The sequence below is a fragment of the Theropithecus gelada genome, chromosome 11 (assembly GCF_003255815.1).
Source record: "Theropithecus gelada isolate Dixy chromosome 11, Tgel_1.0, whole genome shotgun sequence".
Classification (NCBI taxonomy): Eukaryota; Metazoa; Chordata; class Mammalia; order Primates; family Cercopithecidae; genus Theropithecus; species Theropithecus gelada.
In genome coordinates, this window is record NC_037679.1 from 29,506,350 (window position 1) to 29,524,503 (window position 18,154).

Sequence of the window (18,154 nt, forward strand, 5' to 3'; positions counted from 1 at the left end):
GGACATATGTTTTCATTTCTCCTGGGTATATACTGAGGGGTGAAATTGCTGGGTCGTATGGTAACTCTAGGTTTAATATTTCTATAAACTGTTTTTCAAAGCAGCTACACCATTTTACATTCTCATAAGCGGTGTATGGAAGGTTCTGATTTCTTCATATCCTCACTCTTGTTACTGTCTTTTTGATTATAGACATGCTACTGGGTGTGAAGTGGTACCTTCTTGTGATTTTGATTTGCATTTCCCTAATGACTGCTGATGTCGAGCATCTTTTCATGTGCTTATTAGTCAACTGTACATCTTCTTTGGAGAAATGTCTATTCAGAGCCTTTGCCCATTTAAATATTGTGTAATTTGGCTGGGCACGGTGGCTTACACCTGTAATCCCAGCACTTTGGGAGGCCGAGGCAGGCGGATCACAAGGCCAGGAGTTTGAGACCAGCCTCACCAACATGGTGAAAACCCGTCTCTACTGAAAATACAAAAATTAGCCGGGCGTGGTGGTGCATGCCTGATGTCCCAGCTACTTGGGGCGCTGAGGCAGGAGAATTGCTTGAACCTGGGAGGCAGAGGTTGCAGTGAGCCAAGGTGGGATTACTGCACTACAGCCTAGGTGACAGAGTAAGACCCCGTCTTGAAAAAAAAAGAAAAAAAAAAAAATATATATATATATATAAAATACTATACATACAGTGTAATTTGTGTTTCTATTATTAAATTGTGAGGTAAGAGTTCTTTATATGCTAGATATTCAGCCCTTATCAGATATGGGATTTGCAGATATTTTCTCCCAATTCTGTAGGTTATCTTTTTACTTTGTTGATAGTGTCCTTTGAAGCACAAGCTTTTTATTTTAATTAAATCCAAATTGTCTATTTTTTTTCTTTTGTAGCTTATGCTTTTGGTGTCATATCTTAAAAGCTATTTTCTAATCCAAGGTTACAAAGAGTTATACCTATGTTTTCTTGTAAAAGTGTTACTGTGTTACCCCTTAAATTTAGGTCTGTGAAGTGGCCCATGTTTGAAGTTGCATTTTAAGACCTTAGATTTGTTTGTTCCATGTTGCCTTTCAAGACTTATCAAATCAACACAATCATCTTTCCTTGAGTGTGGTTAATATCATTTTTTGAATATATGTTTACTGTCTTCCTGTACTGGACTACATGCAGTTTTTGTCATGTAACAATATATCAAAAAGGAAAGAATTGTGTTTACAAAGTCCCTACATTAAATTATAAGTAAAGACATCTAAATCCGCTTAACTGTGTTCTCATCCCCCTTTGGCTTGAAAAGTGGGAGATTATCCCTATATTTGGCATAAATAGATTGGAATGTTTGTGAGGCTGAGTCATCTTTTGTCATGCAGCACGAGAGATGGTTTTAGCTGTAAAGAACTTCCCAGACCTAGAGATCAAGCACTGCAGAACACGGGCTACAGCAAAAGGCTGTGCAGACGATGGTGTTAAGAAAGAAGGGGATGAAATGATGCTATTCTCAGCCTGGTGGAAGTATTCAGAGACAGGGCAGTGCAGAGGTTGTATGCTTGGGCAGAAAGTGCCAGAATTTCAGCTGCACCATCTTGGGCAAGTTACTTAATCTCTGGTGCCTCATGTCCTCATCTTTAATATGGGGATGATAATAGCATCTACCTCAAAAGACTGTCATGAGAATTGGACAAGTTATTCTATGTAAAATGCTTAAAACTGTGTCTCCACAGAGAAGGTGAACAGTAAATACTAGCCACTATTATTACTCAGGCTTTCCCTCTAACACACTAGAGAAGTCTCTCAGAAATTGTTATGTATAGTCTTTTACATTAACAGTTTTTTTTGTTTTTTTTTTTTTTGAGACGGAGTCTCACTCTGTTGCCCAGGTTGGAGTGCAGGGGCACAATCTTGGCTCACTGCAAGCTCCGCCTCCCAGGTTCACGCCATTCTCCTGCCTCAGCCTCCCGAGTAGCTGGGACTACAGGCGCCCGCCACCACGCCTGGCTAATTCTTTTGTATTTTTAGTAGAGACGGGGTTTCACCATGTTAGCCAGGATGGTCTCGATGTCCTGACCTCGTGATCCGCCCGCCTCGGCCTCCCAAAGTGCTGGGATTACAGGCGTGAGCCACTGCGCTGGGCCAACAGTTTTTAATAGTACAAAGTCAACACATAATAAGCAAAAGGAAGAAAAATCACTTGTAGTTTCATTACTTTGAGATACACATCATTAATATTTTGGTGTTTTTTCTTTTAGTCTTTTTTTCCTGAGCATTTCTGTGTATATGCATATATACATTCTCATTTTTAACTGAAAGCCTTTTGTACTAACTTATATTTCTGCCTGTGAAAACTCTTGCTTTTAATGGTTTTCATTCACTATTTAGAAAATAATTCATTTTTAATAGAAAAAAATACTGTACTTCCACCTTCTTTTTAGATTAATTCCCTTTCAATCCATTCTTCTAGAGAAATTGTGCAATCCCTTTGATCCACATCAATTTTTGGCCACACAAAGATTCAATTCCAAATGAAAATGTTTCCCCCATCATCAGCCAATATCTCTCCATTAGAGGCTCTTGTAGGTGATATGGCAGTTGATAAAACATGATGTAAAGGTTAGCCTTACCTGATTCAGTAGTGATGGGTAAAGAAAAAAATGTGTCTGAGTAGAGTGGCTTTGTGAATTCCTTCAGGTCCTCATCAAAGAGCTGTGTAAAAGCTCGAATGCTGATTCTGAAAAGAAAACCGATTTATTTAAATATACATTAGTTGTTGAACACAGTAGCTGAAAAATGTGTTCAAGGAGAAATAGGGTGGGTTCCTGGTCAGTGTGTAGCAGGGTAGAATATGATTTATGGAATCAGATAGTCCTGGGTTCATACATTCATTCATCAATTTATTCATAAATATTTAATGAGCCCCTGCCACATGCCAATCACTGTTCTAGGAGCTGGGACTTTGCAAGAAACAAAACAAAGTCCCTGCCATTCCAGAGGTTACATTCTCATGGAGGAAGTCAGATAATAAACACATCAATATAATAAATCAGACGAGATGTGTGCTGTGAAAAAGAAAAGAGCAGGGTAAGGACGATGGAAAGCAATGGGAATACAGCATGTGGGACTGCTTTATTCAGAAAGGTAGTGATGAAGGCAGTGAGTGAGAAGTGTTGGATATATCGAAAGAAGAACTAAATTTGTTGATGAATATAGAGTATGGATGATTCCATATGTTTTGGCTGAGGAACAACTGGAAGAATGGAGGTGCCATTTACTAACATGAGGGAAAACTATGGAGAAGTAAATGGGGGGGTTTGAGAAGATCCAGACAGATCGGTTGTGGGGGAAGTAATTCTGAGATGCCCATTAGAAAAGTCAAGTGACCAAATATCAATATTATTATTGTTGCTGTTGTTATTTTAACTTACATATCTCTTCATCTTTTGGCACTATTTTCTAAAGATCATTTTATCTAAATATATTCTAAATATATTCTAATATCATATTTATTGTCAACAGGAAATATTTGTTAAAGGCCTTCTTTATAAATTGCTGAAGTTACAAAGAGATGCATGGTCTCTAGTCTTGGAAACTTGAAAGACAAAATATAAAGGAATCAGGCAAATAGCAAAAGAAGAAAGCATATAAACAATGGCAAATGAGGAATAGTAGAATATGGAGGAAACAGTGTGTGTGGGCATAGGAGGTGAAGTGGCGGGGAGCAGAGAGCTCAATGAAGAGACTGCTGGGATAATCAGGCCAAGGACACAGGGCCCTGGCCAGGAGCCCTGGCAATGAGAATGGAAAGAAGACTGTGAAAGGCACTGAAAGGAGGAACTAGGTGGGGCCCAGACTGAAGAGAAGCAGGGAGGAATCAAGGATGGCCTAAGACTTGAGCTCACATCACTCAAGAGAACAGTGAGAACACTGATAGAAATGAGGAGAGAGGCTGGGCGCGGTGGCTCACACCTGTAATCCCAGCACTTTGGGAGGCCAAGGCAGGCGGATCACCTGAGGTCAGGAGGTGGAGATCAGCCTGGCCAACATGGCGAAACCCCAACTCTACTAAAAATACAAAAATTAGGCGTGGTGGCGGGCACCTGTAATCATGGCTACTTGGGAGGCTGAGGCAGGAGAATTGCTTGAACATGGGAGGTGGAGGCTGCAGTGAGCCAAGATCATGCCACTGCACTCTAGCCTGGATGACAAAGCAAGACTCCATCTCAAAAAAAAAACAAAACAAACAAACAAAAAAAAAACAAAAAAAAGGGAGAGAGATTGGTGAAGGAAGATATACTTTGCTTGGGATATACTCGATTTAGAGGGACATTGAGGCATTGATTTAGAACTGTCCAGCTGACACTGGAGTTACTGCAGTCACCTGGGCACAAGAGTTGCTGAGATGGCTGTCCACGTGTCCATGTGGGATAGTGCCTGAAAATCAGCTGGTCCTAAATTCAATAAACAAGCAAGATGCAGCTACAAACACACAGATTTGTAACCTCTGCTTGAATGAGAAGCCTGTGATCCCTATCACAGGACCTAAGTCTCGTGCTCTCTCCGTAAGTCAGGCCCAGTCTGGAGAGCTGCACTCAATTTCTGGGGGCATATTTTAGGATGAATTAGAGATCATTTGAGGTGATTGACCTGAACAATGATAGAGAAGACTTTAAGGGACATAATATAGTTAGCTTCTGATTTAAAGAAGGCTGCCATGTAGAAGAGGAAAACAACATGATTATTTTTCTTCTTGAAGGTAGAATTAGGCTCAGTAGGCTGAATTTATAAGGAAGGAGGAGTTTGGGAATATTAAGCTGTTTTCTAACATTAGAATATGAGCTACCTGCTAGATTGTGAGCTCCCAGTCACTGGGGGCTGGAGGATGGGGGTGGGATTCAAGTAGAGGCTGGAGGAGAAGCAGTCCCAGGGAAGCTGGAGGAGGGCATTGCTGCACTAAGTTAAAGATTGGCTTGGGTGACTTCTTGAGTCCCTCCTATTGTGAAGATTCTCTAATTGAACTGATGGAGTATTAGGCTTGGTTTATATGGGAAAACTTTTTCTAGTGTTAATTTCAATTCTATGAAAGTGACCAGAAGTACTCCTTTTTTTTTTTTTTAATCTATATTTCTTGAACCCAAAGGTATCTGGGCATGTCCTGTGATAATGCTGAAGCAGTACTAGGCCAGGGCAAATTGTTCTGCCCTGCCCCCACTTCTTCTAACTCATGCCCAGATCCGAGTGTAATCCTGTAAAATGAACATCAAGATCATATTGATAAATCACATCTATAACTTCCATCTCCAAAAGATCCATTCCAAGTCAAAAGATGTTCTTCCAGGAATAACAGCCTGTCAATGGAAGTATATTGAGAAAGGTCCACAAAGGGTAACAAGCAATCACCACACGTTAAAGGGGAAGGTGAGGAGTTGGTGTGTGTTGCTAATTTTGGAAGGCAGCTATGCTAACCACTATAACACCAATGCCTTGGCAAGTATGTTACTAATTTATTATACATTTGGAAATTCAGTGTCTCTGATAAGAGTTTCGTATTTATAAGTGTGGGAAGACTTTTTTTTCTTTTTCTTTCTTCTTTCTTTTTTTTTTTTAGACAGGGTCTTACTCTGTCACCAGGTCAGAATGCACACTGCAACCTCCACCTCCCGAGCTCAAGTGATCCTCCAACCCCAGCCTCCTGAGTAGCTGGGATTACAAGTGCACACTACCATGGCCAGCTAATTTTTGTATTTTTAGTAGAGATGGGGTTTTGCCATGTTGCCCAGGCTGGTCTTGAACTCCTGGGCTCAAGCTATCTGCCTGTCTTGGCCTCCGAAAGTGCCGGGATTACAAGTGTGAGCCATCGCGCCCAGCCATAAGGACTTTTTCAAACATGGTTCTGTTTGATCATGTTCAACCTCTCCAATATAATAAAGAAGTTTATTATATTACTTCAGAGGTTTGGAACCTGAAGCTAGGAGACAGTCCATGTCTTCTCCAGGATCACACAGAAAGATGATGAACAAAAACTGAACTTCATATTTCTGGCTCCTAGTGCAGATCTCTTTTCTTATTTCCTCATGGCTTAATTTTTGGTTAAAAGCAATGACTTCTGGCTGGGCACAGTGGCTCATGCCTGTAATTCCAGCACTTTGGGAGGCCAAGGCAGGCAGATCACATGAGGCCAAGAATTTGAGGCCAGTATGGCTGACATGGTGAAACCCCATTTCTATTAAAAATACAAAAATTAGCCAGACCCGTGGTGATGCGTGCCTGTAGTCCCAGCTACTTGGGAGGCTGAGGCATGAGAATTGCTTGAATCCAAAAAGTGGAGGTTGTAGTGAGCTGAGATCACGCCACTGCACTCCAGCCTGGGCAACAGAGCAAGACTCTCGGTCTGTCTGTCTGTCTCTCTCTCTCTCTCTCTCACACACACACACACACACATACACACACACACACGCCATGACTTTTGTAGGAAGGATGAAAAAAGCCTGGGCTAGGTACAAGAGGATCTGAGATCTAGTTCTCACTTTTACTCCGTTGCTGGCTACTTGGATGGTCCCTAAAGTTCTTTATGCCTCATCTGTAAAATAAAAGCATTGGCTGTAACAACCTTGACATACTCTGCTCTGAAATCACAAGTGTAAATACAAAGTACTGAATGGATGCAGATAAAAGGGACCTTTAGGAAGGAGATAATGACCTAGTATAGGTTCAGCTTAAAATTAATGGGTCATCAGGCATTCTTCCCTTAAAACTTTTCCAAAAATGAATGTCACAGCTACTTTCCCCAGCCCAGCACTTAGCACCCACCCACAGTCCTATCTTGTCCTATCATCCCAGTCTACTCCTTTTTATTCACCCTCTGTTTGAAACTGGACTATTTGTTCTACTCTAAACAATTTGTGTATTTAGAACTGCACACTTTGACTCCCACTATTCCTTCCACATTGAATCTCCTTCTGTCACTATCTGCATATTTCTAAATCCTTTTCCTATGTTTTAATACATCCTTTGAGAAGCCTTCTGAACCTTCACAGCATTTATTTTCCTTTATTCCTTATGTCCTTCAACATTTCTGCCTCTATTTTGCAGATGTGGCTTCTGTCTCCACATTGTAAGCTCCTTGAAGGCAGTGCTCCACCTTATTTATCTACCACCCAACAACACCTATTGCCAGAGAAGGCAAGAAAACATATGCTGAATATATTATAGCAAGATAAGTATGAATATGACACAATAACAAGACACTATTTTTAGTGAACAAATATCTGATAGAATTTTTTCCACTTTAAATGTGTCTAGAATTAGAATTCTATAGCAGAAAGTTAGAGATCATGCAGTTCAATTTCCTTCCTTTGAAGAAAACGAGGTCAGGAGAAGCTGACCACCTTACTATGGTCACACTGCTCTTTTATTTAGAATAAAAACAAAACCAGACCAGCACTTTCCTAACCTTCCAACTCTCTCACCATAATGATCTGCCCTTTCTCTTTCCATATGAAACAATGCAATAATACATATGAATCATAGGAACCCAACAATGAATGAAACACATTATATCTGTTGACATAACAAACTTGCGTATCAGCAAAACCTAGAATTTCCCATTTCTCAATCCTAATTATTCTTTTTCTACACTATTTCCTGTCCACCTATTCCCTTTGGAAAAAAGGATGCCTAACAACAAGGAGGGTGACTGGTGATGATTGTCTTGAGACAGGCAGAATTCTGACTGGACTGAGTTCAGCAGCCACCACACAAGAGGCTGATTTGCATGTGGTTCTGTGATGTGTTTTGGGAGATGACACCTCCTCTCATCAAGCATTATCTGTCTGGCATGCTTTTAACAGGACTGAAGTAAACATATATATTGGAGAAATATAGGAAAGCTGTGTTCTGAAAAACAAACATGTACACAGAGATGATGAAACCATAACACGAATGTGTTACTTCCATAGAGCATCTTGGCTCATTCCCGTATTTGTTCATAAACATTTCACGAGCACATCTTTTGTGCCAGGAACCTGCCATATTGTTTTGTAACCAATGACACATCTGTCTCCCCTGTTGGATTGTGAGTTCTTGCAGTCTAGTTGAAGAGGGCAGGTAATTCGATAAAGGGTTAAAAGCCACTGGTAAATGTAGGATTAGAGGCATGTAGGGAGACGGTGCTGTGGACGTGGACATGGAGCTGATGGAGCACCCAACCGCCCAGCTGTGGGTTGACAGGATAGAGTGGGTGGTTGAGGGTTGAGCTGGCTTTTGAAGTGTATGGAGAATTCGCCAGCCAGATAAGAACGGAAAGCATCTGAGAGAGAAAAGATTATGCAAAGGCTCAGGGGTATAAAAGAACCATGTCACACTCAGGAACTCTGAGGAGTGACAAGTAGCAGGAAAGCAGTGGGTACTTAGAGCATATATGGTTGGAGACAAGGCTGGTGAGGCAGGAGAAAGCAGGGTTTAGTGTGCCCTGTGCTGGAATCTGCTCTTGCTCTTGTAAGTGAATGGGAACTACAGGAAAACCTTAATTTAGAAGTGACATGACTAGGTTTGATCTGTCACATACTCAAAACCACTACTTAGGACACCCTTATGGAGCTTTGCAGGTGAGGAAGATGAAGATTAGAGAACTGAAATGCTGCTTACAAGTTAAAATACATAGTTAAAAAGTGGCAAAGTTGGAACTCAAATGCAGGTGCTCTTCCAAAGACCTCCACAGCTACTATGGGTGCTGAGAGATTGGTGGGCTCTGGTCCAGACACAAATTTTTTATAGCTTCTTACTCTCTCTTTGAAATATAGTAATGAGTTATCTTCACCCCTTCCCTTTCCATAAGTAAACAAACTAAATCAGCCTCAATGTTCCAACTCAAAAAGAAAATAGCCCTTAGGTGACTTTTGCTCAAGTTTCCTTGAGCCCAAGTAACCAAGGAGCTGAGGAATCTCGATTCTTTTTCTTCCTTTTTTTTTTGAGACGGAGTCTTGCTCTGTCGCCCAGGCTGGAGTGCAGTGGCACGATCTCCACTCACTGCAAGCTCCGCTTCCTGGGTTCACACCATTCTCCTTCCTCAGCCTCCCATGTAGCTGGGACTACAGGCGCCTGCCACCGCGCCCGGCTAATTTTTTTTAAATGTATTTTTAGTAGAGACAGGGTTTCACCGTGTTAGCCAGGATGGTCTCGATCTCCTGACCTCGTGATCCGCCCGTCTCGGCCTCCCAAAGTGCTGGGATTACAGGCGTGAGCCACCGTGCCCGGCCTCTTTTTTTGTTTTTGAGATGGAGTCTTGCGGTCTGTCGCCCAGACTGGAGTACAGTGGCATGATCTCAGCTCATTGCAACCTCCACCTCCAAGGTTCAAGCGATTCTCCTGCCTCGGCTTCCCGAGTAGCTGGGATTACAGGCGTGCACCACCATGCCTGGCTAACTTTTATGTTTTTAGTAGAGATGGAGTTTCACCATGTTGGCCAGGCTAGTCTCGAACTCCTGACCGCAAGTGATTTGCCCACCTCAGTCTCCCATAGTGCTGGGATTACAGGCGTGAGCCACCACTCCTGGCCGCATCTCTTGATTCTTACAGGAACTGATAAATCCTGGTTTTCTAATCTTTCTGGTTTCTCTCTTGTTCTTCTGAAATCTTGTTTCCTTAAGGTAGGCTCATATGGTCTCTTTTTGAAGTAAGTATCACTAAAAAGTTTGTGTGTGTTTAATCTGGAGGTGCCGACCTTGCCTGGGAGGTAACAGTAAGTGTCTGGTGAGCCCTGGGTAAAGGTAGCTATACAGAGTTCTTGCCAAAAGTAAGTGTTTTGTTTTAGGAAAAACATCTGTCTTGACTTGTTTGATGTGAGGGAGGAGAAGAACTCCTTCAGGTGTAATGCTATGTCATAGTCTCCTTTTGGAACTGGCAGGAGAGTTTTTTTCGGCTGAGACCTAGGAGTGATACTTCAAATATGTGAGAATCAATAAGCCCTCAGCATCAACAAAGTAGAATGGATGCTGGCCCATGGAAAACCTAATTTACTGCCATATTGATTGGGTATCAGCTCTTCCAACACCCAACAGAGAAGGTACAACTTCTGTAGAAGTAATAATCTTGGGTGTCAGTAGCTCTATATCCAAGACAGTAGCCTAGGTTCCCTTTCTCTTGAGGATGCTGATTGGGATGCTGTATATTTCTGCTTGTACCTGCCTTCTGAAAACACAGTGCAGAACAAGAGCACTGCCAATTCCTAGGGCAGAATGGCCTAGTACTGCAATGATGTTTCCTGGAGCCAAAGCCAAACAGCTGCTCCTTTTCATTTGTCATCTCCATGGGGAAAAAAAGGTGTTCCCATTCATTCAGGGGCCTTTGCCTTCCAGAGTTCTGTCTGGACCAAAGAGCACTTCCATCTTTAGATGCCTTAGAAGGTAAATAAGTGAGTATAATTTCAGTTCACATTATAAGTAGAAGATATAGCTTCATATTGTTTGGATCTCCCTAAACTCAGTCATTTTATTTGGACATTTTTACAATAATGAGCAACGTAAAGTATTGGACTCATATTTAAAAAGTTGTAGAAGGGCTGGGCATGGTGGCTCACACCTGTAATCCCAGCACTTTGGGAGGCTGAGGCAGGCAGATCACTTGAGGCCAGGAGTTGGAGACCAGCCTGGCCAACATGGTGAAACCTCCTCTGTACTAAAAATACAAAAATTAGCCAGGTGTGGCGGCGTGCACTTGTAATCCCAGCTACTCGGGAGGCTGAGGCAAGAGAATTGCTTGAACCAGGGAGGCGGAGGTTGCAGTGAGCCGAGATGGCACCACTGCACTCCAGTGTGGGCAAGAGTAAGACTGTCTCAAAAAAAAAAAAAAAGTTGTAGAAGAGAGAACAATCTATTAAGAACCTTCAGTTCTTCCCTTAATGAATTGGAGCTTTTGCATAGTGCTGAAGTCCCTTTTGACACATTACCTGCAAGTGGAGGCAGGAATCCAACTTTCATAAATTACCCAGTAAAATGCAGAGTTTACTCTTCTAACGTAGGTTATTAATCTATGGAAGCTCACATGCATCAGATGCTCAGACAGCTGAGTGCCTCGTAATGTAGCATGTCCCATCTAGCAAAACAGTGGTAATACATCTAACCTGTAAGCAGTGTGTGGCTTCAGTGGTCCATCACAGAATTTTTGCTGAGTGGGATCGCATTTTCCACCTAGGCTCTCCATCTCTGCTCCAAGCTTAATGTTAAAACTCTTGGAGTTGCTGTTAGGATTTTCGGCACATTTGCTGGCAAAATAATTAGTCTGATACACCCGAATGGAGGCGTTGTGCCTGTACTCCAGGTAGGAAGGGAGAGGGTGCTGTTGTTCTGGCTTCAGCTCATCACTGCCTGGAGGAGAAAACCCACAGTTAAGGACTGCCTTTCTTGTGACTTAAGTGATTTCAGTGATTTTAAATTAGGTTTCTAAGGCTGCCTCCTCATCCACTATCTCTGGCCATTTCCAAAGTACAGATTGTGCAATCTCAAAGAACGATATGAAATTCTCCTAATAAAGTTAATTTTAATTCACTTTTTCTAAAATACATAAAAATAGTGTGTATATAAAATACACACACACAAACACACACATATAGCATCATTTTCCTAGGAAATAAAATGAGGGTAGCTCATTGCATTAAATGATAGCACCTCTCACAACTCCACAGTGTTATACAACTCCCATTGTGAGTGAACCCACTCAATAAACTCTTTATCTTGCCAATAACCATTGTAGTTGAGCTAATAAGGAAACCCCTATGACCTGGGAAATAGGAAAAAGATAAGAGAAATCATGTCCTAGGTCAGAGTCATCCCACAAGGCGCGTTCCACGTGCCATGCCCAGTTTGATTATTGCTCTGCGTGTGGCTCTCTGTTATCTTGAGTACGGTTTAATCCTGGTCCAAATTTGGCCCCTTACTCAGAGCACTTCCCAGAACTCTTCCCCTGGTCACCCAGCCTTCTGTGTGTTTTGGCACTGTGAACCAGTTTTGATGCTGACTGGAGAAAAGCGTAAGTAGAAAGATAAATACTATAGAGATCAGATACTGTTTACAGTGAGCTTCAAGGTGTGGTGCAGTGAGGGTTTATCATAGCATCCTGGATTCTTGTTTAATAAAATTTGCTCATAAGTGGGTCTTAGAAATATTTTGTTGGCAGTAGTTAAAAAGAAACGTTGTCTTTAGCATGAGTATGTACACTATAAATGGCATTTATATGAGATGGATTGTTATCTTAGCTAACCTGGAAATCACAGCCCATCTCCATGGACATCAATAATGGAAGCCTGTCTGGCTGGGGAACACAAGGCTACTTTCTGGGGTGTCACTTTTTCGGTTACTGTCTTATAGTCATGCAGCAAAACGCTGTCTTCATTGCAGTCTAATCAAGTCTAAAGTCTTTCCACAGTTCACCAATTTATCTTCAATTATGTGGTGTGAGGAAATCTGGGACATACCAATGACCCTTGAAATTATTTAGTTAATTGTGCATAACCAGATTTAGTTCAATTAAATAAACTGTAAAAGCACATAGACTGTTAGATACTGTGAGCCTAAAATACCCATTGGCCTAGAAACTGCCTCACGGTTTGTCAGGTTTCAAGTTTCCCCCTTACCCACAAATGGGTCAAAATTATCAGGGATGCTTAAGAAACTCATGTAGCACCTTAAACAGTATAAAAATATATAAGAAAGGTAAACCTATATTAATGTGATTCTAGGCAAAAGCCTCTCTTTTGGAGAAATAACACACAAGACCTCAACAGCAAATATATACATGGACAGGTGTGCCCCAAATACAACACTCTTACAGGTGGTTTGACAAATGCTGATACGATAAGCTTGAAAGCTCTCACTCAGTGGTTGCATGTGATGTTGTGATAACCATTCCCCAGACTTTGTTCTTATCTTTAGGAATTAGGTAGATATTGAATAATTTAGGAAACTAGAGAATGAAACATACTATTCAAAATTCAGTGGAGAAGAGAAGAATGTTTCTCATGAACTTTTTTTCTTCTTTTAGGCTTTTGGTTCTTTTTGTGACTTGGTGGGTGGTTTGCAAGTATGATCAGTTGAGGCATTGGAGATAGGAAGGGGTGAAGACGGTTGAGGCATATTAATGTTTAATGGTAGAACAAAAGAGTAGTGAACAAGATTGACCCAGTAATGAAGAGGACTAATGCCAACTACTTAGGAGGCTGAGGCAGGAGGCGGAGGTTGCAGTGAGCCAAGACTGCGCTATTGCACTCCAGCCTAGGCAACAAGAGCGAAACTCCATCTCAAAAATAAATAAATAAATAAATAAATAAGAAATGTAATACATAAATTAAGAGTTCCTTCAAAGTTAGTTTGAAGCCTTGAGATTGCCAACAGGTTGGGTGGAAAGAAGAGGACTGAATAAGGCATTACATGCAATGCACTTCCAACAGTTCACGGCACGTGGTAAAGGCTCAATAAATGATGGTTATTGTTATTATCGCTGTGGTTGCTATTATCATTACTCTTCTATTTAATAATTAAACCTAGAGGATAACAGGCTTTACTGCCCAAAGAGGCTTTGAGCAGCTTTTCCTTACATCTCTCTGTATCCAGCAGAGATGGGGTGAATGATACAAAAATTACATTTTCTACTTAAGTTTCTTGAACTTTTTCACAGAAAGATCTCCCACATGACCTCCGAGAAAGCAATTTGGTGTCTCAGAGTGGAGTTAACTCATGATAACTTACCATCAGCCTCTCTCACCACCACTGTGAAGTATTTCACAGCTCCATTGGTGTCGCTGAACCAGCTGCAGTTGACAGTAAAGTTGATGGAAGATTTGCTAATTAGCACATCCTTTTCATTCACACGAATGTGTGGGGGTGGAGGAGGAGGGCCTGGAAAAAGAGGTGGGGGAGGAACCAAGAGGGGTCACAACTCTGCTTTCACAGCATAAACAACAGTAAAATGAAGGATTCTGCTCTCTTGCATTAGACTGTGTGTGTGAGCGTGCGCCTGTGTTTAATGCTGTAATCAAGAAACTCTCCCCCTCTCCTGAAGGAAAACAGGCAGAGGAAGTGATTTGCCAGTGGCACATTAAATATAATGAAAGAGGTAGCTCTTCAGCAGAATTTCCTGAAGTTGTAGCTTCAAATTGCTTAAGAGCTCTATTATAGCTCTAACTATATGAGGCAAAGTGATATATTTAAATACTAACTCATTCAGGTACTTTAAGATCATCTAACTTGTTTGCTGTCAGGGTACTTTACCCAGAGAAATGTTGCCATTTCTTGGAGCCTTTTAAGTCCTCCTCTCCAGGAGGCTTATGCAAAAGTGAAATGTATGCAAGTGAATGGCAGTGATGGATATGATAGAGAAGGGTGCACAGCCCCTTCACTCCGGTGACAGGAGGCTCCGTGCGTACCTTCAGGGACACTTACGGTCTATCATTGTGATAGTGCTGTCTTCAACCACCTCGCTGGTCATGCCGGCCGACTGCACTTTGATGGACACCAGGTACCTCTTATGGGGCACTAGCATCATGATGTTGAGCAGAGATTTTTCTTTCTCCAGCTTTCTGGAAAACTCAACTTCTTGGGTGTCCATTTTCCGGCATTCAATACTGTAACCATCAAAGTCAGAATCAGGAGGGATCCAAGAACAGGCAATGGCTGTGGAGTTCTGAGGCCGGCAATGCAGGTTTTGTATCTTGTCAGGCTCTAAAGGGAACAGAGGAGCCAACACTTTTCAGAACTCAAGGAGAATTTTTTTTATTTTCCAGCTCCTTTGGGTCCAACTAGCTCTGAGATCTAGGTATAGGAGGGACAGACAGGCAAATACAGAGTGTCGTGGCTCACCCTAGCAGACACATGAGCACAAATCTCCCAGGGAACCAGGGCTGGGGTAGGAAATGCTGAAGGACAAGCGTGGACAAGTCTGAGTAATAGTTAAAGACTCCGGGGGATCTAGTTATGGGGCCCTCCACACTTTTGTGAGTTTTAGCTCCAGGAGCTCAACCAGGTTCTCACAGTGAATATCGAAGAAAAATCCCCCCATGTTTCTGAAAGGGGGGGAACAAAATAACTGTTTTGAAATACACTAGAGCACTCTGCCCTCAGTGGAATCTACCCAAAGCCTAACCTGCTGGGGTTTTATCAGAGCCCAACTGACCTGGGCCAGGGGAATAACCCAACCCCAGCCACTTCAACCATCCTGTCCCACCTCAGGTGGGGGTAGGGGGTGCTGAGAAGTACCTGCAAAGTTCACAGCTTGGAGGCATAGGCTCGCTAGAAGACTAGACCTAATCGTAGGACTCTAAAGCACTTCTCCTCCCCCATGCTTCATCACTGCCCCACCAAACACCAATTTACAGCAGTTTCTTTTACGTAGTATGTTGTATCGAGCTATCAAGAAAAAATCACAAGGCCTACTAAAGGAAAAAAAATATAGCTTGAGGAAACTGAATAAGGATCCAGAACCACAAGTCAGATATGGCAGGAATGTTGGAACCATCAGACCAGGAATTTAAAACAACAGTCATTAACATGTTAAGGGCTCTAATGGACAAAGTAGACAACATTCAAGAACAGGTGGGTGATGTAAATGGAGAGGTGAAAGTCCTAAGAAAGAACCAAAAATAAATGCTAGAGATCAAATCACTGTGACAGAAATGAAGAATACCTTGATGGACTTCTTAGTAGCTACACATGGCTGAGGACAGTCTCTGAGCCTTGAGGATCTATCAGTAGAGACCTCCCAAATGGAAAAGCAAAGAAAACAAAGACTGAAAAGCAGAACAGAATATCCAAGGACCATGGAACAACCACAGAAAGTGTATCCTACACAAAAGGAGAATACCAGAAGGAGAAAGAAAGGAACTGAAGAAATATTTGAAACAAGAATGACTAAGAATTTCCCACAAATAAATGTTAGACACCAACCACAGATCCAGGAAGCTCAGAAAACACCAAGGAGGATATATGCCAAAAAAACTATGCCTAGGCATATCGTTTTCACACTACAGAAAATCAAAGATAAAGAAAAATTCCTGAAAGAAGCCAGAGGGGGCAAAACAACTTACCTATAGAGGAGCAAAGTTAAGAATTATGTCCTCCTCTGAAGCCATGCAAACAAAAAGAGAGTGGAATGAACACTTACTTCATGTGTTGAGAGAAACAAGTACCTACTATGGGCCAGGTGCTCTTCTGGGGATTATGAACAGTACAGAGGTAAGTAAGATGTTAGCCCTAACCTGCAGGAATGGAAATGAGTCCAAATAGCCATAATAGAAGGCAGAAAGGAAAACATACCAGAAGAAATAGCGAGACAAGGTGCTATGTGGGGGTGACACACAACTTTCAGCTGCTGGCTATTAGTTATCAGCAGGAGTTAGTCAAAGCCGTAAGGCAGAGGTGACACTCTGCCAAGATATCGAGAAAAAGGCATTCTGCGTAGAGAAAAACCATAAACCCAGGTACCAAAGGAGGAGGTGCCGGGAGTAGGATGGTAGAAAATTGAGAACTGCAAATCATTCATTATGGTTGAAGCTTATTTGTGAGAAATTGAGTACTGGAATGATTTTACATGAAAATTATAAACTTCTATTCTATTTAAACTTCTGCTATTTTGGATTTTCTGTTACCCATAGCCTCACCTGATCCTAATAAATACAAGCCTTGAAAAAACAAACAAACAAAAAACAAGTTCCACGAGTCATCATTCCTCATAAAACACAGCACTGAGTCCCTCTCCATGGCAGTTTTTGTCCTCCTGGGCACTCCTCCGTTTGGTAAATGCCTCACTTAAATTCTAGCATCCAGGACTGAATACAACAGTCCAGTTGTGATCTATAAGCCCAGCCGCTAACCGAGTCATATGAGCTCTTAAACTGAGTACCTGCAAGGCTGTTGGGAAAGGCAGTCTCACGTGCATAGTCTATCGACCCCCGTTTGGCTGTGTAAGAAATGGCCCTTGAGCTTAAGATACTTTCTTACCAAGAGATCGAGAGCCTACACAGCCTGTGCTGGGCTCATTGCCTTGTGTGGGAGTATCGTTCCCTGTTGCAAGCTCAATGTATGCTCTTTTGTTCTGCTTACGCATGTGTGTCACATGGCAGATGGTGAACACCAATGCTACAGTTGTCCTCTGAGGAGACAGGACAGGGTCCTTCTACTGTGGCCTGAGAGTGGTGCACTTAGCCAACTGCCCTGCACTGGCTGCTGGAAGAGACCATACACAATGTGCCCTTCTGTTTTCTGTTGTTGTCAGGGTTGAAGACAGCAAGTGCATCTCTGGGCAACCACTGCAGCTGGCCATGGGGGACTGAGGCATACTGTTGAGGTTGATCTTACTCTGTCTCCTCCCTATGTAAGCAAAGCTTTGTTCCATCCAGTGCTCGCGTTATGTTTCTCTGGTGACTCTAATACCAGATGCAATGGGCAGAAGTGTTCAGAGTCCTGCCCTGGGTTTGGTAACCAGTGCAGGGTGCTCTGCTTAACAGATTTCATGAACACAGCCCACAGTCAGCCACTGAAAACTCAGCCTGAGCTTGCCATAAACTAAAACTCTTAGTTCTTTTTCACATATTTCTTTTGACACACAAATAACTGCTCTTTGGAGACAATGTGGCATAAAAGTTATACTTGTTATAGTATTAATGCTTATTAAAAATGTCTGGCTTTATTAAAATGCTTAAATGTCTAACTTTCAACTATGCATTTTATCAGCAACCAATAACTATCTGATCTGATCCCAGAAGCTACTTCTACTGGGTATTATTGAAACACAAATATTTGGATTAAAGTCCCTACGCTGAAAACCTGTCTTTCTTTGAGGGTGATAGTATCTATCCCAAAATGCCTTTGGGAAGAAACTGGTATGTGCTTCGTCATCAAAGTATTTTTATCTCAGGGACATACAGCAGTATGTCCTATGATCCCTCTGCTTCTAGTTTTGCCTCTTTCGGGCTATTCTCTACACTGTACCCAGAGTAACTTTCTAAAGTGTAAATAATGATTATGATATCTCTGCTGAAATTGAGTGGCTCCAGTTGATCCAAAATAAAGTTCAAAGTTACCATGGAATACAAAACATTTTATTATGTGATTCCCTTAATCCTTACCTTTTATAGTATGGCCAAATAAACTTCTTTCTGTTCCCCTGTTAGTAGATCTTGT

At 41.9% G+C, this 18,154-nt stretch overlaps 1 protein-coding gene across 1 annotated transcript in view; it reads right to left on the minus strand.

Moving 5' to 3' along the window:
- PTPRB (protein tyrosine phosphatase, receptor type B) overlaps positions 1–18,154 on the minus strand; it is a 122,192-nt gene that overhangs the window by 22,687 nt on the left and 81,351 nt on the right. Inside the window, exons 19-22 of the mRNA XM_025403262.1 lie at positions 14,420–14,698; positions 13,727–13,876; positions 11,107–11,350; positions 2,615–2,721 (exon numbers count right to left, since the gene is read on the minus strand). Of these exons, the coding sequence (XP_025259047.1) occupies positions 2,615–2,721; positions 11,107–11,350; positions 13,727–13,876; positions 14,420–14,698 (780 nt within the window). The remainder of the gene's footprint in view (positions 1–2,614; positions 2,722–11,106; positions 11,351–13,726; positions 13,877–14,419; positions 14,699–18,154) is intronic.